The sequence below is a fragment of the Astatotilapia calliptera genome, chromosome 20 (genome assembly GCF_964374335.1).
Source record: "Astatotilapia calliptera chromosome 20, fAstCal68.1, whole genome shotgun sequence".
NCBI classification, from domain to species: Eukaryota; Metazoa; Chordata; class Actinopteri; order Cichliformes; family Cichlidae; genus Astatotilapia; species Astatotilapia calliptera.
In genome coordinates, this window is record NC_137441.1 from 5,560,126 (window position 1) to 5,584,653 (window position 24,528).

The 24,528-nt window shown below is 40.2% G+C and overlaps 1 protein-coding gene and 1 long non-coding RNA gene across 7 annotated transcripts in view; one reads left to right on the plus strand and one right to left on the minus strand.

The window, feature by feature from the left end:
* Positions 1 to 24,528, minus strand: part of spryd3 (SPRY domain containing 3) — an 88,097-nt gene that overhangs the window by 42,980 nt on the left and 20,589 nt on the right. For 5 of the 6 annotated variants that reach the window (XM_080294757.1, XM_026153365.2, XM_080294755.1 and 2 more), the window contains exon 7: positions 10,828 to 10,977. The exons of the other annotated variant lie outside the window; for it this stretch is intronic. In XM_080294757.1, the coding sequence (XP_080150883.1) occupies positions 10,828 to 10,977 (150 nt within the window). The remainder of the gene's footprint in view (positions 1 to 10,827; positions 10,978 to 24,528) is intronic. 6 annotated transcript variants of the gene reach the window in all.
* On the plus strand, positions 60 to 406 carry LOC145422868 (uncharacterized). Its single transcript, XR_013904075.1, has 2 exons — positions 60 to 152; positions 356 to 406. It is a non-coding gene; the product is annotated as an uncharacterized LOC145422868 (long non-coding RNA).

A 24,528-nucleotide genomic window follows, 5' to 3' on the forward strand; every position in this document is an offset into this window, starting at 1 on the left:
TCAGCGTCTGCTGAGGGTGTGTTGTGTTCTCTCTCTCTCTCTCTTTCCATCTGTCTGCATGTACAGTGTGTGCGCCTTTCTCCAGGTTTCACCATGCCAACGGTAATAACTATCAGGCCAACTTTTGGATAAGATCACAGAATGACTCAGAGGTAATTACTAAAGATTTTTATCTGTTTTCTAGGCTGCACATCCATTACTGTAGAAACACACTACTGAGCAAGAGAGAAAAGAGCCACAATGACATTATGGTTTTCTTTTATCTCTCAGTGGGCAACATCTTCTAAATGCTTACTTGTACATCCTCTCTTTTTCCCTAAAGTAAATTCTTCCCACTGCACTTCTTTTCATATAGTATTAGCACACAAAAGGCAACCTGAAGACCTTTCATTTTCATCTTGTCAAAGAAATCCAAATATGACGAGGATGACGTCCAGAAAAGAAAAACAAATCAGCCTTTAGCAAGACGCTGTGAAGGGAGCTGTGCTTTTATTCAAACAGGCTCTGACTGATGACTGATGCAGACTGAATAGGTAATACATTACCCAAAGCAATATAAGCCAGATGAAATTATTACTATTAGCACCTGTGTGGGATGAGAGGTGAACAACGGGGACAGTGCAGACAGACAGCTTGGCCAGGACAGGCATTCGGAGGCCACGACATCAGGGAAACATCAACGATCCCATCTGACAACCCCATTGGGGCTGGAGGAACAGGAAATGGAGATGGATGGAGGGGGGGAAAGCGAGAGAAGACGAGAGTGAGACATCAGCAGAAGAAGAGAGAGACATGGAGGAATGCAGCTACCGCTCCAAGCCTGAAACCCCTTGATCCGCCAAGTCTGCTCCTCTTCCCCCTCGTCTCAACCACAAGCCTGAGGATTCCTCCAGCTGACTGGCATGTGGGTTCCCCGAGAAGGAAAGGAACGTCTGAGTGTTTTCTCCCTGATTGATGAGCCTGATCAGTGATTTCTAAAATAAGGCCCTATTAGGAACAGCTAAGCAAATAAGGGGAAGATTTGGAGTTTCTAATGTAAACCACAGACATGTGTCTGATAACTGGATCAACCATTAAATGCTTGTTCTCATAGATGTCTTTGTGGTAATTGTTGTGTCCATCATTTCTAATTCAAAACATGTCCTCAGTGTATTCCATCCATCAAAATAAATATGGTGTCCCTTCCACAACCTACTGATTTAACTAACTCTGATTTAATAATGCCTATTGGCTAGACTACCACACATTTTATTCATCGATGAAAATTATCCGCACGGGATAAAAAAATTATACTTTTTAGAGTAAAAGGTCTCAACAGCTGTTGGATGGATTATCAGGGAATTCAATAAAGACATTTGTCATCTTTGTGAACTCAGGTGGCTCGACTGATCATAATTTGTTAGGTCAAAGATTTAATTAATCCAACACTTTGGTTTATAATCAAAAACCTTTGACATGTGGAAAAGTTTGCACATACACGTGCACAGAAAAAGCAACCTCAACTGATGTCATCCACATAGACTGCATATGAAAAATAGATGTAGCCACTGTGACATCATCCACTGGTTTCTGGACTTTGCATTGAAAGAGTGAAAGGTAAAGTTTACAAGATGCTAGTGAGGCTCACTGTGGTGTAAGGTTTGGAGACAGTGACACTGGCGGTGCTAGGATGGACTGGATTAGAAATGAGCATATCAGTGTGGAGTGAAAGGTCTGCGGTGCCGCTGCAGGGGAGGCGGACGCACCTGAGCGGCATCTGCAATCACGCCTCGCCGGCTTAAAGTCTGAACTGGGTTCTGTCTGTCATTTAGGGGGGGATTAGCTGGGGGATTCCCATGATGCATTGAGTATTTCCTTTTGTGTAAGAGGAAATACTCAACATGTGTTAACAGACCTCTCGCATTGAATCATACTTGTTATTAATCTCTGGCTCTATTCCACAGCATGTCTTTATCCTGTCTTCCGTCTCTCACCGCAACCGGTCGCACCAGATGGCCCCGCCCCTCCCTGAGCCTGGTTCATTATTGTAGGGTCTACCTTACAATATTCGGTCTTTAAGTGATGACATGATGAATCCTGCTTCCGGGCCCAAACTACTCTGTGTTTAATAAGGCTTTTGTGTTTTTTACATGTTTTAATGCTTTGTATCTTGTTCTATTGAAAGCCCCTAAAAACAGTCAGTGATCACTGTCGGCCTCTCTCAGTTTTTATTACCGCTAATCATTTTAAAGCAGTATATTGATAACTAACCTTGTATTGTGGATGGATTTTCTCAGTTGTTGTCCTGACTGAATTTCAGCCCGTTTACAGCATCCTGCAATGCGATTGCAATTGTACCGAACCTTCGGGAACCCTCACGTTAACTTTTATTGAGTGGAAAAAAGTTAGCGTTCATCCTCCAGCTTCACTGTTTATATTATGCTAACATAGCTAGGGCGATCGTGGCTCAAGAGTTGGCAGCTCGTCTTGTGATCGGAAGGATCACGTAGCACATCACTATATACCAGCTAGCCAAACTTCAGTAACCCTACAAACGTCACTGCTGTTTAGTTTCCTATCTTCATTTATGTTGGAAATGATAGCAGGGCTGTACGTCTTAATTTGGTTCAGAACTCTCTCAGTCAGAACATGGTATATTATATTTATAGCGAGCTAACTTCCTGCTAACTTCTAACGCCGTTAAACTTCATAAATTCGTTTTTTGTGGATGCCTGGATGTTAAACTTAATTGTTATGCCTGGTAAAGCAGCAACGCTGATCATTTTATTACAGATGAAAGGAAAGAGACAGTTTTTAACTCTCAGTGATGCTGCAGTGATCGTTGGACTTAGGGACCTGCAGCAGAGTTTGGGCCCAGGCACGGCTAATGACGTCAGACTTAAAGACTGACGTCAGCGCCTTGAGGCGACTGTTGTTGTGATTTGGCGCTATATAAATAAACTCAATTGAATTTAATTGAAAGTTGTTGGTGTGTGTTCGTTTGGCGGCTGAAAAGCTGCAGCCATGTCTGTAAGACACAGCAACCAGGAATAAAGAAAGTATGCTGAAAAGCATTAAAATATGGTCGGGTCTACCGTGGATTCATTATAATCAGATGGGCAGCTCAGACCAAGCGCTTTAGAGGCAAAGTTATCAAGGCTGAGGTGGTTTGGACGTGCTGAGGAGGGAAAGTGGGTATAAAGCGGACAAAGGATGTTGAATAGGGAGCTTCCAGGCAAGAAGAAAAGAGTAAGAACATAGAGAGACTTCAAGGATGTCGTGAAGGAGGACTTGCAGAGGGTTGGTGTGACAGACGAGGATACTAGGAACAGAGTGAGATGGAGGCAGATGATTCGCTGTGGTGACCCCTAAAGAAAATTATTGTTTTAGTGCAATTGTTTTAGCTCGAAGTGACCATATTTGGGACGAGTGATCAACTAATGCTTGGAAGATTAGTTAGTAAACTGTAGCCATCAACTGAATGGATGAATTCAACAATAAAAACTGTATTAGAGACTGATTGGGAAGTCTCTATCAAATCATATTAGTCAGATAAAAACTTATTTTGGTTGCTCCCTCTAGATAATCTATTAGAAGGTACCAACAGCACAAATACTTTTAAAGACTCAAACTAGACCACATTAAGGTGTATGAGTTATAAAATTATGTAACGAAAAGCGTTTTAATATTGGAGTCATTATGGATTGATTTGTTTTTGAAGTCAGCCTCAACCAACCAGTTTTTGGCATCTCCCCAATCATTTTTTTTAGCCCTGAAGGTTGATGTTTGGTTATCCAGAAACAGTGTTAAGCTGGCCAAACACTCCATATTCTGGCAGCCTTTTACATGCAATGTAATGTTTTAAAAAATAATCACAAATTTATGATAATAGGAATATTTTTATTTCCTTTAGAAGGGTGCTGAATTTTTGTTTGGTCATGCAACTTTAGCCTGGATCTCTTAGCGTGACAGTGGGCTGTATTCGCCCCATTTCCTGCTTCACATTTATTTCTTGGATTGCACCTTGGTGTCACATTTAACCTGTGCCAAGAAAACAATCTGAGCAGAGCCTGATAGTGTTTAGTTCCCCTTCATTTTGGCGATGAGTGATAAATGAATGATTTTAGTCACAGTCTTTGTATAATTCAAACTTAGCCAAGAGATAAGCATTATTCTCTTGAGGATGCCCCACTTCTCCAAGTTTCATTAAAACCATCCTATAGTTCTTGTGTAATCCCGTTTACAGTCAGACACATATGAATACATGAAAATGCTCTAAACATATAACAACAGGGAGTCCTGGAGTAGCTGGTTTGGCCTCACGCTGAGCCTTGATATCAACATCAGAGCCAGTCTAGAATACGACATACAGATATATTTAAAAGTTGTTTACTGCACTTTTTAGTGTAAATTAATAAACTATTTAACTTCCTGTGTTAATATTCTCCTACAGCGTTTGCATTCTTACATGTTTTTATCCCCAGTTAGAAACCATCCATAGATATGTACTCTCTCTGCAGTGCTGCAATTTTGGTATTCAATAAGTGATAGTGCCAGTAATCACATGTACACTCCTCTATTGATGACTGGATTAATTAACCAGGTGGTTTACTCTCACAAAACCCAAACTTTTGAAACATGGTCACTACCCCTGTTTGCCTAGAGCAATGCAAAGAACTGTAAGCTCCTGGAAAGAATAATAAACGGTAGACTTGAATCCACAGCATGGAAGAGCAAAAGCCTTCGATATCAGATCCACAGCTGCTATCAGAGCAGCCTGCATTTCCACACTGTGGCAGAGTAAACAAGTCTGAAAAAGTATGACTGGGAAGGTGCGGGCAGAAAGGAAAACCATGTGGAAGCAGATACCCATCACCTACTGCTGCTATCGCACTGACATATCACAGCACTGTCTAAAAATATAACTCAAGCCATGAAGTGCCGCAGATGTGCATGTACGAGTGTTTGCGTGCATACGTGTGTGAAGAAGTCACAGTTTGCGGGAAGGGAAAGTACTGTTTCTGTTTGTACGTGCCTCACCTATAGGGGTTGGACACAGGCTGTGTAGGGAACTAATGCAGGTCTGTTTGTTTAACCCCATGTCATCAGGCTAAAACCTCCAGCTGCCCACATAACAGCAACTGTCTGTCATTAGCCATTGATGTGACTCGAGAGAAGAGAACAACAGCCTATCTGTGTGTATTTGTTTGGGCATGTCCATCACTTTTTATGGATGCAAGTTCAAATGCAAGATGAAATCAGATAAATTGCTAAATTAGCTCTGTTATTGAACGAGTGCCAGAGAGAGTGCATAGCTGATGTTTAGCGTGGCAGCGTATTTTTCATTTAAGACAGGAGTGTGTCGCAAAATTTATAGCTATTTTCCAAAGAAATACCAAATAGTACAATACACTAAAGCCTCTGACTGAGGCAGAGGTAAAAGTCTATTTACAAATACTACTGGAAACTACTGCAAATGGTGCCAAGGAGGCACCAGGAAACCAAAACATCTCCTCTGAGAGAATAGAAAACCAGATATAAGTCAGAGGCAGCAGACCTGTTGGTTTGTGTGAAAGCAGCTGATAAGGGGACAGAATTATATGTTAGTGGAGCTTATTGCAAAGCAAATAAATTACAGATATCGTACTTAAAAGCACCTTTATTTGTCAATACAATCAGAGCTCCCGCTATGCCACTACACAGATAACAGAGGAAATGTTCTGCAGGAATGCATTCAGACTTGCCTTCTGGTGTACCTTGGGGACAAAGTTTGAAAACCTATGTTTTAGACTACTGCATTAAAAGTTTGGGGTCACTTAGAGCAGTTATTGTCTTATTATCAGAAATGTTCATAAGTTAGTTAGTGATTTTTAGTGGAGTATCTACATAGGCCCACTTTCAGGAGCCATCACTTCTGTACTACCTAATGCAGTTTCATGCGTTCAAAGTCAAACTGCTCATGTTGGTACAGCTTGCAATCACTGTGCTGTTATAAGAAGATTTAAAAAAAAAAAAGCTTTCATACAGCGGTTTTCATAAACAAGTTCCAGTTTGGGTTTTATGTGTACCATTTGTTGGGTTTACAACCTGCTTCTCAACTTGTATTTATGCTTGTCTTCATGTCCAGTTCTGCTCTGACGTCTTCCACTTCTCTTTCTGCTTTAGTTATCCAACTTACACTGCTCATCAATCAGCTGACTCCCAGCCTAAGAGCTTCCTGTTTCTGTCCAGTGGCCAAGAAACTATTCCACATGCCAATGTACAAAAGAAAAGGACAGACTGAAAGAATATGATGTTCTTCATCTTTAAATCTATCCATTTTAAATAATACCTTTTCATAGTTCAAGTTAACATCTTCAGACATCATTTACATCTTTTTCCATCTAGGCACCGTCCAAAACCCAAAAGATACACAGTTTAATCCACATTCATGAAGGAGCTGCTGCCCAGTATGTCTGAGACTTGTTTACGAGAAAGGGGAAAGTAGAGCAGGAGGCTGAAGATGGATTGTCATCTGTGTTGACGTGGACGCTGTACTGATCTGCTGTTGTAAAGAGAGAGCTGAGAGTGAAAGTGAAGCTTTCAATTTACACTTCAACCCTCAACTAAAGCCAAACACTGCGGGTAGTGACCGAAAGAATGAGATCTTGGATAAAAGTAGTGGAAATGAGATTCCTCCCAAGGCTGTCTAGGCTCAGCCTTAGAGATAGGGTGAGGAACCTGTTCATTGAGGAGGGACTCAGAGTCGAGCTGCCGGGGATGCATCCTGTGCAACTCTTTGTTGAGATGTTTTGGGCATGCTGAACTTGGAGGAGACCCCACAACAAACCCAGAAGATGCTGTGAGATGACGGAGCTTGGCTGGCTTAGCAATGCCTTGTTGTCCCATCGGAAAAGCTGGGTGGCCACAGCTTAGACCCAGATAAGTAGTAGATTTATGAAAGCATAAAATAGTCAAGTTTTAGAAAGTGGAAGTAGTGATTGTTTTAGCATTGTTGCATTATAAACGAATGATTCTTTAAAGCGGAATTTATACTAAGTAGCATCCCTGACACTGTTGTTGCACTGGTTGTGATCAGAGGCCTTGGCACAGTAACTGATCCTTTGTTTTATCCTAAGTTGACCCTGCTAGAAAGAGATTCTTGGAGCAGCACAAAAAACCCGTTAGAAGGACTGCTGCATCACAAGAGGAAAAGGAAGAGCGCTGTTCCCAGGACCTGTTCCCGGGGCACACCAGGACAGAGGAAACCGTTTTATTTCTTGTTTGTGTGTACGAGCGTGTAGGCTTTGCTGTGTGTGTGTAGCTTTATGACTGGGCTGCTGTACATTACCAGAGACTCAATACAAGAGGGTCAAGGGTGAACTGAGAAAACCATCTGTCTTTTTTAAACACTGATGGCTACTCAATCAAATACTTTCCGTTCACTCCTCTGTCATATCCATTTTTCTCTCCCAGCTGCATCTATACTCCCACAGGGTTACCGTCATTTTTTGTAGGATTTTAAGCAGATGGCGGTTGTTTGTTTTTTAAAACATGAGGGCTTTCCTGCTTCGTTTTTTTTCACCTGTGTTTTTCCCTTTCCCTTGATTTTTCTAGCTCTTGACGTTTTACCTAGCTTCCCCACCTTGCCATCTACTCTCTACACTCTTCCACCCCATAATTAATCCTAGATCTCTTTGTCCCACAGCCTAGCAACCGCTGTGTGTACCGGATGAAAAACAACTGTGCTACCAAGCGTATGCATGCTGTACATTCATAAAGACCCTTATCTTCCGTCTTCAGAGGAATGAGAGAGAAAGCAAGGGGGTCATGACAGGTCTAGGAATGGCAGCGGGGTCAAAACAGATCTTAGATTATGAAACACGCTAAACAACAGCATTTACTTTACACACAAAGAACTCAGACTTATCACATAGCCCAAATTCTTCAGACTTTCCCTTTTGCAGGAAACTGGCAATAGTGGCTTAGGGGATTGAAAAATTAACTCCACCCCCGCCTCCTTTTTCGTCTTTTCTTTTGATTTGTTAAGTGTTTTTTTAAAGCTTAAAAAAATTCCCTAAACTTAACGCTTAATAAGGTTTAAAAAAGCGAGAAATGCCAGGCTATAAACATGTTTTTATCTTCTGTTAAATTTTGGCAATGTTAACATATGAGTCAACGGAGACTGGTTCACTTTTGGAGCCATCCTTCAGTGGCCACTGGAGGAACTGCAGTTTTTGGCACTTCCATGCTGGCTTCATTTTTGAGCCAACGTGTGCTTGTTTAGCACATTTGCATGCTAACTTTCACTAATTTGCATTTAACACAGAGTGCAACGCAGGCTAATAGGAATGTTATTAGCTTCAGGGGTATTCTGAAAATCTGCTCGGATAGTGATGCTCAAGTAAAAGTCATAATAATGGATAATACAGGATTCTTGGGGCTGCTGTTGATACCGTAACGTGTATTAAAAAGGGAAAAGCTGCTTTGGCATCGCTCCTGAACTTAGGCTTAAAGCTTTTATACCAAAAACCCTGATTAAACCCAACAAATAAAAGTAATGCAGCCATTTTAAAAAAGGTGAGGGAACCTGAAAGCAAGCAAACTGACTTAAGTAATCGCCGCTCAACCGCTTCCTCACCCAGCACTGTCTGTATGTGTTTACTTACATGTGTGAAACCCGACATTTGTCTGGTTTTATCTTTTTCTGCATATAAAATAATTCTGAAAATATAACAATAATGTCAACTAACATTTTTGACATGTGTATTTGTTGCAAAATCAGTGTTGGCTGAAACAAAAAAAGAGTTCTTATCATCATTTGTGGATTCTGAAATGCTACTAAAATGAAAATTATAATTACTTATTTTGTTACTCCTTGGATCAAAACATTAGTTACTTTCACTGAGTATTGTAGAAACTGTTACAGAACTACTTATTGCACTGATTGTGAAACGAATGAATGAAAGCAATAAACTGTGATACTCCACGCTCTTACCTTTCCAGTCACAAGGCAGGCCCGACCTAACACATACCCTGCTTTATCCCTCTTTTACACTCTACTGGAGATCATAATTTACAAAATGAGCATCATGTTCAGTAACTATAAACCCATCAGAAAAGTGTTTAAAGAGGTCATGGAGAAAAGTAGCATCATTTTCCCATATCATTTTTATGATCTTCCCCCTGCTGGAGATTACAAAGAATGTAGATTTAAGGCATTTTACCCATTGTCTTACACTGCATACCTGATGCCTTTGGTTGAAATATCATTAGGGAAAGGCACTGGATAAACAACTGAGTCATGAAGTCAACTTTTTAACTTCTTTCGAGTTGTCCTATGCCTTTCTTTTGTGAGTAAACAACAGCTTAACAGTAACAGTAGGCCATAAGACAGGCCAACTAAACAAATAGTTGCAGCTTGTGTCTAAAAAATATCTTTAACTTATAAAATTCCCCAATGCTTTCACCTGACAGGCTGATAGGCTTGCAGTACATGTGCAGAAACTCTGCTAATATCACAACGTAGTCCATTTAAACAATTTTATTAATTTGCCAATTTTAAAGAATTCCATAGCTACGAAGGAAACGTGTAAGTGGAGCACGCATATGCTGTCCAAGTCTATTTTTTCCACTCACCTTCTCCTATACATCTGTATAGCTCTATATCTTCCCGTCATCCAGTAAGGTGACCTATGCATCCCCTCGTTTCTCTTCTATATAAATTCCCTGTGAAACCTTGAAAGATGTTATAGAAGTTTCATCTTTTGTTTTTGTTATTAAAAGGAGCCGAGTTTTGACCCTGGGAGAGACAGTGCTGGCAGCTCTCTGTAGGCCTTGGCTTTGGCACTTACTAATATTTCACATCCATAACACTCAAGGCTACACTTAAAGGGTGGGGAAAAAACTCACAAATCATTAACCCACATAGATGAAGAAATAGTTCCAGAGTCATCGGAGTTTAATCTTGTCTTTCATGAGGAGGGTTAAAACAGCTCTCTTGAACCTATTACTCCTTTTATTTTAAATCTCTGCAGGTGTGTATTGAAAGGTCTTGACATATTGATCGTAGATTTATTCAATTTCAGCATCTCTTGTCTATCAGTTTCACTATATTCTGCCTGTTTCGTTCTTTAAAGCCGGCCAGCACTCGAAGTGGCGGTGCTAATGCTGAAATTGGAACCGCATGTGCATACTTTGGAAAAAGAAATAGGGGTTCAAACGAGAGTGTTAAAATTTCGTTAATTGTATTTTCCTCTTAAAGGTGTTTCATCTCCCCAAAGTAGGCCATTAAAGAATGGGTAAACTGCTGGATAATGGGAATAAAAATCAATTATAAAGGCACAGTACCAATACATTTACTACTGAACTATGCTCCAAAATCTAAAAACAGTTTTACCAGCTTAGCAACTCATCCTATTTTCTCAATTCACTGGGATCTGCATGTATGTGAAAGAACTTATAAAAGGACAAGAGTGCCGCTGCTCTTCCATCAGGCCAACATTACAACATTCCCAAGACAGGGCCTGAGGAACATTTTGTACATGGTAATTATCTGCCTAGTTCCCAATTCAGGCTTTTGTCAAAGTTTTCCATCATTAGCATGTTTTTACCTCGACCACTTGTCGAACTATGGGGAACGGAAAGGGCGCGTATGAGTGAGTAGAATCCAAGAATAAGTCAGTGGGAGACGTGTTCATGCAGTCCACATGCTCTGAAACCATTAAGCTATGCTTTTTAATATATTACAATGTGGAAAAATAGGCATGGTGGCTAAATGCTGAACACCCCCTCCCCCAAAGAAAAAAGAAAAAAAAGTGAATGTAGGTGTAAAAATGTCAAAAGCTGTTCTTTTCTTAGAAAGCTCACCCTTCTTGCCAAGCCCAGGGCAATGTAGCATTTCTCCCCAGCATCGACTATCTCCACTTCATAGTAATGACAGCGGGTGGTGAGTGGCTGTCGGGCCTGGGCCAAACCCACATCCATAATACTCTTTCCTTTGCCAACATACTCCAAAAGCTGAGAAAGAAAAAAAAACATGCAGAGAAGAAGAAGAATGGGGGTTAATATGCTGAGAAATAAACAACAGACTCACATTACCAACAAAAGACTGCAGGGTTTCAGACTCCGCGTGATTGGCTCCGTTCTGCAACTAACTGTATTTATGACACAAGTATTAGCCCCTGAATCGTTGTAGCGGTGCAACTAGGGGGAAAAATATAAAGAAATATGCAGCTGAGGTCTACCATTACTTTTGTAATGGTTGTCAAAGGTACAGCTGCAGGCAAGCAGGGAACTGTGGTAATGTTTTCAAAGCACATACATGTAATCTCCATGAAAACGGGCACCCGTTGTTTGTTCAGCTCAGCCACTGCTGTCATTGTGTTTCTCTTACTTTCTCAACTCTTTAAGAGTTTGTATTAATGACCAAGTCCTTGCAGAGGACCACTTCAGCCTCTTTGAATTTATACAGACTTTTAGCTTCAATCGTTTACGTTTCTTAAACTACACCACTGGGTCATTTTTTGGACAAAACACTAACTTGTTCTTAATGAACATTGACCAAAAGGCACAAGATTTTAGACACCTATTCGGCATGAGTCACAGGCATCATATATAGTTTAGTGTAACCAATGCTCTTTTGTGGTTTTCAAATTTCACCATATTTGGTGAACGTGCAATATAATGTCCACCCTGGATGTATTTCAAATAATGTTTGGGTAAGCATTCATGGCCACTGTATAATGAAGTGTTTGGTCATCTTCTGAGGTTTTCTCTGGCAGTACAAAGAGGTTATCAAGGTTTGTTTTTTTTTTTAAATATCGCAGCAATTATTGGTGACTGCCATGAAATTTGGTACTGAATATCCATCGTGTCAAACTGGCAACATATTTGATCCCATAACTTGCTATTGGCACTATAATTGTCTGCTTCATCCTAAATATCATCTATATACATGCATTGAAATATGGTACAAATATTCTTGATTCCACACCAATGAATCCCTTTGATATTAAATATCCAGATTTTACAAAGAGGACACCAGTTTACTCCAGGTTTTGGGTGTTAGGTGAATTTCTGTTAAGGTCCCTCCTGTCCAGTCTTTAGTGTTGTTAGAGAATTGTTTTCTTTGTTTTCACCTGTGCCACTGTTCCTGGACGGTTCATTGTTAGATGGTTTTGGTGAGTCCTTCAGATCTTACGAGAGTTTTCTTCTCCTCACTGATCTTCAAATAAACCTTTGCGTTCTTCAGTGGTCTAGTGCAGCAGTCCCCAACCTTTTTTGCACCACAGACCGGTTTATGTCCGACAATAATTTCACTCACCGGCCTATGAGGTGTCGCGGATAAATACAACAAAATAAAACCAGTACCGGTACCAAAAAAAATACAATTTATTCATAACACACGGGGGAAAAAACCATGGAAATCGAGTTAACAATAAAAACGATTAACAAAATAACGCAAAAAACTGATAAAACCCTGAAAACTATGAATTTCACACTCTCGCGGCCCGGTACCAAACGACTCACAGACCGGTACCGGTGGCCCAGGGGTTGGGGACCACTGGTCTAGTGAACTTCATCGTTCATTGCGAAAGAATCACCGTAAGATGCCCAAGATCGTGTAGTAACATCCCGTTTCCGCTGTGAAAGTTTCATTGGAAGTTCTGCTGAAAGATTTTGCAGGTGCGGAAAGGGCAGATGATCAAGACCCGTGGGAGTTTCATTTTGCACTTCACTGGAAATGTCTCTGCAATCTGAATCTGAATGTCCATATAATCCTCAACTGTACCAGCTCTTGTTGTTTGTGCAGCTTTCGGCTTCTAAATGAATTAACTTTAAAATGGATAAGCATGAAATCCCAACAGGTATTCATCTTTCCCTCAAGATAAATAAAAACTCTACTTATCCCCTAGACTTTCCACTGGTAGGGCTGACAAACAAAACCATGAATGCCTTAGAGGAGACACCGTTCAAAAATGTCTCACCTGTTTCTGTGAAGGCAGGGTGGATAGGAAACACAGCTGATCAAGCTTGGGCAGGACCCAGTGTTGTTATAGAGGCCAGGGACTTAATTAACCACGCAACTAGCTGTTACAAGTGTATCCTAAGTGAGTGGGCATTATGATAGATTGACACTTCCAAACCCAGTCAAACCCTCACTGAATCGCCCACAGGGACTATCCTACAAGTACGAACAGCCGCTCCAGACTGAAGATCCATTACTTGATGGTAATACAATTACTTTCAATTCTATTTTGGTCTTAAGCATCTAAACAGGTGAAGATGGGTGGGAACAGGTGAGTAGGTGGACAAAGCCTTTAGTCTGAGCGGAGTTTCCATGTCATGTGAGTGAATGTGTGAGCATGTGCGCAATGAAGAATACACCCCCAGGCTGAAAGGCTAGGATGACAGACGAGGTGGGGGTGGACAAAATTACTTCTGCATTAAGCCTCTGTGATTCTGAGCGTGCAACACCACCTGGGTGTGCTACGATTCAGTAGCCAGCCACTTAAAACGACACACCTGGTGGGAAAAGCTATTCAACATGTATGTCAAAAAAGTCAAGTGTCTCAATTAAGTTATTACAATTTTTTTTCTCTGTGTTATTTGCTGTTGCTTAGCGATCTGTCAAACTGAAAATGATTCAGAAATGGAGCAGAGGCAATCGAAGGCGATTAAACTGGTTGAATAGGACTGTACTTGTGTAGTTCATGTAGTTACACGCATTTTATTAACAGACATAAAAACCAAGAGTTATTGCAGCATTCCAAGTATGCAGAGACTAAGGAAACCACACAACCAATATCAGATTGTTATATGAGATAACCAATGTAATAGATTGCAGGATATTGATTTCAAGATCTTTTTATAGTGCTAACAATCACTACCTAGGACTTACTTTTCTTATGGGACATACAGTCGACTCTCTGCCAGAAAAACTAAGTACACCTCATGATTCGACCAGTCAGTGGACACATCGATCACTGGTTGAGGACTGTGATATCAGCATAGTGCCATGAACATTTACACTTCATTCGCTGCAGTCTTTTCCTGGCTGCTCAGAAAAAGTTATAGAAATCACAGATTCAATGATGGGAGAGGAATCGAACAAGCAGAAACAGGACAAAAAAATATCAGTAGTGAAGATTTTTCCACAGTTTTATGCAGAACCCATGTTTTCCAACTGCTGCAGCAATTTCCCCCTGTGCCATCTGGGAATCCCAGCACTCGCTCTCTTTGATGTAGGATGTAAAAATGCCAGTGGAGACCAACCTGCTCACAGACCTGTGCCTGAAGCCCAGCCACAAGCTGAAATAAATTTTTGGTCCCCACTGCCATACACAAGGACAGCCACAGCAAGCATTCAGTTTTGGGGGCTACCTGGGGATAAATACCCACTGCAGAAGTCCTGCACACAAGGTTTTTCCTATATATTGGATAAATGTGCTGCCCACCAAAGACGTTTTGGCCGTCCCCCAAAGGAAAATTACCAGGACTGTGATTTTAAACAAGTTAAACAACTGGGGATGAATTTGCCCTAAGTGAGCTAATACAGACAATCTTTGGGCCAATCGCCCCTACGTGCTTAGTCAATCCGCCAAAGGCCTATTTTGAGTCAGGAAAAACCCTGACATACCTTCCATGAGTTTTTCTGTATGCAGAAAATCTGAAGTGATTTAATAGCCAGCCAGCAGTTGGTAATGTAACATCCCATCATCTTCTTGTCTTTTATTTCTTGCAGTCTTCTCCATATTGCTTTGCTGTGTGATAGATGCCTAGTAGTGGCAACAAATATTTCCTCTTTTGTTCTGCAGAATCAGCATCAAGTGATATTTGCTTGGTTTTATGCCAATTTTTTAAAGTTACTATATTACATACATGGAAATGTTAACTAGTATTTAGACTTTAAGGCTATTTTTTGTTGTTTCATTGATAGGGTCACCATCCCAGTCCTAGTATTTCCAACTTGTGTTTGTTGTTGTTTTTGTTGTCCAAGTTCCTCTTGTGCTGAAAGATAAAGCCAACACCAAAATCTGCAGTTCCTTTAAAAGCCACCAGAGGCTAGCTCCAAAAAACGACTCCAATTTGAAAATGTCCAACTTTGCATCACTAAAATTTACGCTAACAGTCTGGTACGATTAATGGTTTTGGCTCTCTGTTGATGGTCTCTATCGTCATAAAAATCTCTTTATTAATTTTGTTATTTCCTTTTTTTTGTTTCATGTAAATATGGTCACTTCTAGGTCCAAAAAAAAAACTAACAAGGCAGGAGCCAAGATGCTCACGCTGAAGCTTCAAAATGTAGAGTCCACAAACCAAATGGGTGACAGTGACCATTTTTATATAAAGTCTATGTCCAGACACAAAAATGAGGGTAACAACAACAACAGTTATCACAACTGAAAATTTCTCATCTCTAACCTTCCAGGTACATTTACTTTGTTTCTTTCATTAATGCACTGTTGTGTACTATTAAGAAAAATAAATAAATTATTCACTCTAACGCATGTTCCACAGCAATCAAAACGCCACCAGCACTAGATCTGAATTTTACCATCTCTACTAGTGTTTTTAAATTTGATTAGATTTTTAAATGCAGAGTCTGACACTTGGTGCAATTTTCGACATCACCAATTAAAGTATATATGTTCTGTCTTCACTAAAAAAAAATTAAAAAAAAAAAAATCTGCTTTTAAGTGATCAACAAACAGGATTTCTGACATCACAAATACAGTGGATACCAATTATGGTCAAACATCATCTTTTGTGCCCAGCAATTACCTTTTTATGTTATTCTTATATTCTGGAAATATTGTTGCACAAAAAACATATTTTTGTATGCTTTAATACTCATTATTAACTAATGTCTGCTTATAGTTTGACAATACTGTTAAACGCTAACTGTAACTGTCTGCAGAAATGTGTGTGTAATGTGTGTTTGTCAACATTTTAACAGCACAGTATGTGCCTGAGTAGCAGAAAATATTAAGATTAAACGCAAACTTAATCTGTAGTGCTACTTTTTCTGCTTAACATCTATAAGTTTTTATACTTTTGAGTGATTTGCAATCAACAGAGAAGCAGTAACTGCAGATTGTTCGCCGTATTAAAGGCTGAATAGTTTCTTCTCCCTTTCACAAAGGAAATCTCCACAGTAACCGGTGCCAAAGCCTCATTTGTTTAGTCTTTGTAATACCGTGTTGATTAATTGTTCATGGATAGCTTTCAACATTAGCCTCCACCTTAACCTGCTGCAGTTCATGCCTGGACAGCTGCTTCTCCTTTGGGAGAGGAGGAAAGAGTTTCGGTGTGATGAGCACTCAGTCACACCTCTTTTTGCTTCTTGCTGCTGAGTAATGGAAGGAGGAGAGAGACAAGCGGGCAGAAAAAGAGAGATGTAGCCTTGAGCAAAGCATGCCTCACTGAGACAGCTGACAGCCTCCCTCTCCCTTTCTTTTTTCTTGCTATCTCACTCCTATAATTCTAAGCGGTGAGAATGGTAATGTTGGTGTGCAAGGCCATGTTTTGTTGAGTTGCTGCCTGGGAAACAGATGTAACACCCAGACATTGGTCTTGCCAGCTTCCTGTCACAGCTAACAGGGAAACTTAAGTAGAAGGTGAAAATGAAATTAGGAGACTGCTTCTTTATCATGTGAATCAAATCTGAAGACCAAATTTTAACCCGATTAAAAACACAACACCTGTGTGATCTCAGTATCCGTCAAAATAGAAAGCAAAGCAGATGACAGACCGACAAACCAGCACACTTCTGCCATGTTTTTACTTTACTTAGTGGTTTTATGTAGGCTGTCAGAGCAAAACAGAAATACACAGTCAACAAAAGCGATTCACGACTCCCTGAGTTTGAGAACAGAAGTCTGCAGATGAGAGGATTGGTAAGCCTAACAATACTGCAATATTCCACATATGTCAGTGATATTTAAAGTAAGATTTGATTTTTCGCTTCAAACTGCTCACTCATCCAAGTGACTTCTTTTTCTCCCACTGAAAACGCTACGTCCAGATGAACAGAATCAACTCTTTGGGATTTCCTTACCTTAATGATTGAGCATGCATCAAGACTCTTCAAAGAAGAGCTCTGTTGGGTAAAACACTTTAATCACCAAAGCAATGCTCTGTGATGTTGTTAACTGCTACAAAAAGTTAAAACAGCCCTGATACTGTCAACACAGTTTGATCACCTGCTGAAACATCCTTACTACTTCTTTGGGTTTTCACTGCATTTATGTATTTTATTCTTTTCATTCTGAACATGTTTGTCCTGGATTTGTTTGCTTTTCTTTTTATTGCATATGCGCTAACTTATGGACATCACGATGGTGCAGTGTTTAGTACTGTCACCTATATGAATGTAGGGTGACCAGATGATCGGGTCTTCCCAGAAAGTGACATGTAACTCCCATTGCACCCTCTTGGACTGCAGGTAGCAATGGAAGTTCTGCAGCATGCTAACCGAAGCGTGCTACAGGCAGAGAACCCATTCATGTGCCACTACACCGAGGCTGGAAAGTCCTGCTTGCATTACTTCAATAAATTTAGTTGGAAACAGTGTAATATGATAAAAGGCTAAAAGCTTAGGTTAGTTCCATTTTTATTTATAATGAAGATTTAATTACGGTGGCACATATACAAGGGGCAATTACAATAAATACATATAAATCATTTGGAATCAGCTAAATTGTTATTTTAAAACATTATCAATATCTGAGCATCTCCATTTCTCATTGTTTCACCTTCTTTTTTGTGCCCTCTTACTCTCTTCTTCTGTTCATGATCCTTCTTAAAATAAATCCTCGCCATTTGTGTGCTTAAAAACTAAAAAAATATGGACATAGAAAGTTGACTGATCCAGGCCAAAAGTGGCACCCTGGTTTGGAAAATATATGAGCTGGCCTTGTCCTTGGAACAGAGGCTGTGATTCCCTGCTCTAATTCATCTCTCACTTGGGTTGGATGGCCTCCAGTAGCTAAATCTGACTTGTCCATCAGTCACTTTTTTAATGCATGAGGTATCCCAGATGAAAACTACTGCCATTATGCTGCAGCTGGTCACAGCCACTCTGTCATTGCTGCTTTTTAATGGGCTTCCAGCCAACAGATTATGAGTACTGAATGCAGCCACTGATACGGAACACAGTTAAAAGATACTCTGTCTTCTTCATGTCATGACTCTGTTTACATTACAAGCACAACGCACCACTTTACCTAGGAATAAATTACCTGAACAAAATTACTACAACGTACTACAACCTACTCATTAGAAAGCACTGCAAACATGCCCAAACAACGCTTAGAGCAGGTTTCCCGCTCAATCTGAAAAAATATCTTGTTTGCATTTTTGCAGAAAAACATCTCATGAACGTTCCTTTAGGACAAACTTTTTTCTTTTTTTTCAAACCGCCTTCAGAAGTTCACTTGGCACCAACTATATGCAAAATCTAAACGCAACCTATAATTACCACAAAACTGACAACAAGCGAGGTGAAGAAATGTGAACATTTACCGTCAGAAGACAAGATGATATTTGCCTGGGTGCATGCAGAATGCCTAAAGGCAACATGCCCACCTGCAGTAACACCCAAGACAGTGAGAGAGTACGCATGAAACCTGAACACAAACCACAAGTTATTTCATGAAACAAGACAGGAAAACAATAGGCACACGCAGTGATTTGACGGTTCAATCAATCAGTCATCCCTGAGAATATTCAGCTGAAACCTTTGCGAGCAAAGACCCACATTGTTGCCCTTCACTGACACCTCATTGCTCACTGGCCACGCGGAGCTTTTCGTCACCTTTTAATACACTCCATTTATTATCACCATTACCACTGCTGAGAAGATGTTGCCCAAATTAACTCGGGGCTCCAGTGCCAGCAGGTATTGCCACCAGTGCTGATTTATTTGGACAAAGTCGTAAAAAGTTAACAGTTTCACAGGATGCTTGCCACTGCCAGAACCCCCCCCCCCCCCAAAAAAAAAACCCTCAACATTACTCTTGGGTAAGGAATAAATAGCGCCCGAGAGAGGATGCCATGAAAAGATGGCAACACATATAGGTTTAGAATAATGAATTCTTAGTGCTAACACTTCATGCTGCCAGACTGCTGCTGTATGTTTGAAACAAGAGCACAATTCAGAGCAATGAGGAAGGTGTTTTATAACAGGATGAGGATCCAAGTCAACACTATTGTCCAAAGACTACACCTTTTCAAGGTCTAAGCCAAACTGTATTCCCCAAGAATATTTCAAGAGAAATAGATTTACTAACATAAATGCATATGTAGGAAACATTTCCACTTGAAATCTGCAAATGCGTTAGGCTGCCCTCTAGGTACATTTCATATTTTTAGGTTATCAGTAAGTACAGAAGCATTACTGCAAAGCAATACTTGCAAATGCAAACATTCAAACACATTTTCTCGCTTATGAGTTTAGTTCAGCTAAACTTCATTACTTTCAGATGAGTGAGAAATTTAAAGAAAAACCAACGTAAATTGCCCAGGCCATGTGACAAGGCACAAGACACCTCCACAATCTTTAGTGGAATTTGGCACGTCTCTGGAGCTCAACTACCGGGATTAACACCACTTGTCCAAAAGATATCTCCTGATCTGGTGCGTTGATGATGTGATGGAAAGCACTGTTTAAAACATCAGTGCAGAACAAAGCACAGGTGTTTAAGTGGGTTTAAGATGTGATGACTACAAAAGCCACCGCAGGATGGAAATATCCCCATCTAAAGGACACAAGGGGTCATTGAATGGTTTGATTGATGTGAAAATGACGTGAATTGTACAGCATTTAGATCAAGCGAGATATGCTATGTATGTTTTGTTACATCTTTTCATTAAATAAACTATTGATTTTAAAATCCTTCTCCTCATGCGTAATGTTCTGAATTATCCTCAAGACGTTACAGTATTATATTGCCCCGATAGAGCACTTGACTCTCAGACTGCAGGCTTACACGTGGTTCCTAACATATCCAAAACTACAACAGCAGGCAGACCCTTCAAGCTGTCGCATCAGCTCCTACTTTGGATTCAGGAGACAGAGACTACCTCTAATTTTAAGGTAAAGCTCTAAACTTTACATTTTGATAAAGGTCTCTCATTAGAACATGAACCATTCCTTAGTTATGCTGCTATAGGCTCAAGCTACTGGAGAATTTCCCATGATGCACCTTCTGTATATATCTTGTTTCATCTCATATGTTTATATACCACATGCTATCAGATTTGATCAGAGTTTTGTTCTTCTCTCTCTGTTCTCTCCCTTTGTCTTCGCTTTCCCTTACCATCCAACCAGCTGCAGCATATGGCTGTGCCTTCCTGAAAATGGATCTGCTGGTGGTGTTTTCCTGTTACAACAAAATCCTCTTTCCCATTGTTGGCAATTTTTTTGCTCACAGTGAATTGTTTGGTTGTTGGAGTTTTCTCTGTAGCACTACAGTGTTCTTACCTTACATTATAAAGCGCTTTGAGACGACCGTTGTGAATATGGTGATGACTGGCCAGCCACAACATTAAAATAACCTGCCTAATAATGCGCACATCCCTCTTTGTGCCAAAAACAGACTCTTCAGGACACTGATGTGGGATTTCTGCAGTGTTCTGTAAGGTCTGGAACCAGGACTTTAAGGTATGGTGGGGTGGGATACTGATCTGGCTTTGTGGCACTTCCGGCAGGTTCATGATCAGATAAAGATTTCAAGAGTTTTCGAGGCCAGGTCAAAACATTGGGTTCAGGGATGTAGCACTGCCTTGTAAAACAGATGAAGAACGACCTTTTGAAAGAAGGATCCCATCCCGCTAGAAGAGTTTCATAGATTCAGAAAATCAGTGCCGCACTGAAGCTGTTCTGGCAACATTTGACGGACCAACGCCTTACTAAGACATCTTTTGTTGGCTTTTCCTTCCATTTGACACCCATCTCTAACTCATAATCATCTACAACATCCTGTGGGTCAGCTATAAATCCAGCTGGGTTATCTTGTGTGAAGAGGCTTCACTCTGCCCAGCCTGGATTAAGTTATTCATAGTTTCCTCTTTTCTCACGCTGATCAGTTCAAAGAATGGGAGGCGATCATGATGGTGCCATCATCAGGTTGCAACTACAACAACTTGATGGGAAAGTTGTGAACTTTCATCCAGGAGCAGTGTCATGGTGGTGATTCATGACTATTGTTCCCAGAGGAAGGAAGGAAGGAAGCAGGCAACCTTTGAGGGGCGTTGGTATTACAGCTGGCTCTGGCAAGTGGAAAAGGTAAAACAAGGAATGGAGCAGCGATGGAGGACAGTGGTTCACATTCACATACACTTTGCTGCGTGGCAGACGAGGAGATGCTCCTGTGAGGATACTGCAGTTTGTCGACAAGTTTGTTTGCTTTTGAAAAACTTCTGTGCACTAATACAGCGCAAAAAAATGCCGGCCTGAATATTTTTCCAATTTCTACATGTCGGGGAGTGGTGGAGGGAGATATGGGCTGTGAGGGGGTGACGGTACACTTGGGAAAACCGATAACTGTAGACTCAGGTGCTGTCCACTTACTTGTCGGCCCGCTCATCCACAGCTGAGGGGATTAAGCTGGTGGGCACAGTGACTGCTGTGACAACAGGAGGCAGGGGATTGGAGGCTCATGTTCGCATTGAGCCGCACGTACGCAGTGGAAAGCCAGCCAAATGCCTCCTCTCAAGAAAAAACAGCAGAGCAGAAGCATGGTGGCGAGCGAAAAAACATCATTCATGTAGAGTATTAAACATGTTGTGTTTGCCTAAGACACCAGCTGCTGACAGTCAAGAGAAAGGTGGAAAAAAATAAATCTCCCGATGTATGTGTGAGAACTTGAGATCACTTTCAAAGGTACATTAAATTTACCAGTGTAAAACAGGAACCCTGAAGCTAAACAATCAATCAAGCCTTTTCTCAACAGCGGTAAGGGCCCGAGCCGGTGCTTGAAACAGCTGTTTTCATTTGTTAATGTCAGGTAATCCAATCACTTTCACACCTCCATTAACCCACAGGGAAAAGAAACTAAAAGGTTTATGCTGAATGTTTGTCTCATAATACGATTTAGTCGTGACAGAAGACCATCATTAAACAAAGTTATGAGAATTAAGAATGAATCAAGTAAATATTATATTATTTGAGAGAAGAAGAGAAAATGTAGAGACTCACTACCTTTCACAGTAAATCAGAAATCTGACATGTATAAAAAATATTATTATTTTATTAATATTAATTATCTGGCACTGGAGGCAACACTTTTCTATTTCATTGTTCCCATATTAACTTTTACTTGAACAGGTTGAACAGATATATTTGGCTTTTTTTTTTTTTTCAATTTTATTTCTCATCTTGCTAAAAGAAAAATACCCTCTGCAATCAGTTTACTAGCAACCTTTGCTTTTATTTTAAAAGCTCCCTGATAACCAGCTAGTTCTGTGGGTTAGAGATGACCAATATTATTCACGTCACCTGCTAGTGGTTTAAAATATAGGTTTAAATAGGGAGTACTTTCAGTCAAGGCATTAAAGGAAAACTGTAAACTCTACAAGTTTTCATTACATTATTTATCAAAAGGGTTGCACTGTATATGTTGCACCCTGCATGTACAGTATAAACATCAGATATGTGCTTACTGATAAAGACAAATGCCATGAAAACATCTTTAGTCAAACAGTAAAGCAGACAAATTCCCCAAACAACAGTGAATGAAATGTGTTACATTTAAAAGTACGTGTAACCATGTAAAGCCAAAAACTTATCACGTGTTTGAGTCATAGTTTTACCAGTACATGCTGCAGTTTTTGTTTTGTCTTTGCATTTTATTGAAAGCCTAGATATCTTTTGTATGAAAGCTAAAGCTATCCATCAGGCAAATGATCCTTAAAGATGTACATAACCTCAACTGAAAAGGCAACATCTGCTGAACTAAGGCACATCATTTGCTTCCCAAAGAAGAACTGAAGGTTTTTTGACATAAGAAAGATAATGAACGAAAAAGCCGAGGACAGGTGGTAACATTGTCGGCCATTCTAGTCCTTGAGATACCGGTTAATATCGCCTCGTTTGTAAGTGCGCTGCACGCCCCATCGCAAAAATACAGAAAGAGGGTTGTCACAACATCAGCACACCTGAGTGACTGGCATTTTCACACATCTGTTCTTGTTTATTAGAACACGTTTCTAAGTTGCAGCTTTGTTAGTGAAAGCTCTGTCAGTTTAAGACAGTTGTCATCATAGTAAGGACAAGGCTCACTTGCAAAAAACCCTTTGTGGGTTGCAACGTCCATATTCAATAAAATAACTGTCAATGACACATTTCTCTTTTTTCAGATGTTAGAATGTACGTCGTGCCACTGGTATGTTTTAATTCCCAGAAACTGATAAGATTATAAATGTCATGATTTGTACTCTTTCTGTAATTTGAAACAATCTAAATAATAACTGAACTTGATTGCCAATACGTAACTATTAAAACCAACTGTTGATTTAAATTCTCCTTAGATTTTGTTTTTTGTACTTTTTCAATACTTTTTCTCAGGGTACAAATAAAACAGATTCTAAGAAACCAATCATGTCAACATTTTCAAATCTGGTGTTGTTTTGCCCTTGAGCATCGTGATTTATACTATAGTTAAATAGCTCACATACCAAGAATATGATTGTATTGTTTTTAATTGTTAGAGTGAGTGAGTCAGGAGGGTTTTTAAGCTTTGTAAGCATATTTACTATGTACTTACTCAACTTGTACCTTCTGTATTGCACATGCTATTTTATAGCTTATTTAATCTTGCACATACCTTTCCAGAGTCTACAGATGTAAACTGGTTGCTAAATCAAGTGCATGAAATCTTTTCTATTTTGAGATCAATGTTTTTGTAACCAACTAAAAAGCTGAAGTCTGCCTCCTTAAGCACCTCTGTCCCACTTCCAAAGTTGTTATTTTTAGAAGGTTCCATAATCTGTAAACTCCCCGTTCTTAACAGAAACACGTGCTCATTGGCGATATCACCATTGATTTCAAAGTTTTGGCACTGGGGATCATCACTGGTAATTAGAGCTTGGTCCCTGGCTACAACTTCAATCTACAGCGGTTTGCAGTTCCAATGTTGAAGGAGGTACCATACATCTCAAAACCAATAACCCACTGGACTCTAAAGTTTCAGGTCTGGCTCAAGTTGAGTCAGTGCGGTCCCATCACAGGCACTGTCTGCAAGGCCTCACTTCCACTAACAGGAGTCACTGGACTGGATTTCTGGACTATTTTTGTGATGTTGGTGCTTTCTGGAGCATTTTTAATGGCATTATCTGACTAATATTATGGCTTATCGTGTGGTACAAACCACCTGGCTACCTGCTACCAACCAAATCAATAGCAAAGTTTTATACCTCTCTGCGGTTACCAAGCGGTCCTCGAATGTTATCCAAGTATGGGTTTCACAGAGACTGGCAGCGATCTTCAGCAACTAACCACAATTTTCCCTTGCAGCTACTGGCTCCCAAAGGGTTTCCAACTGGTCTCTGGGCCTGTGTGACTGA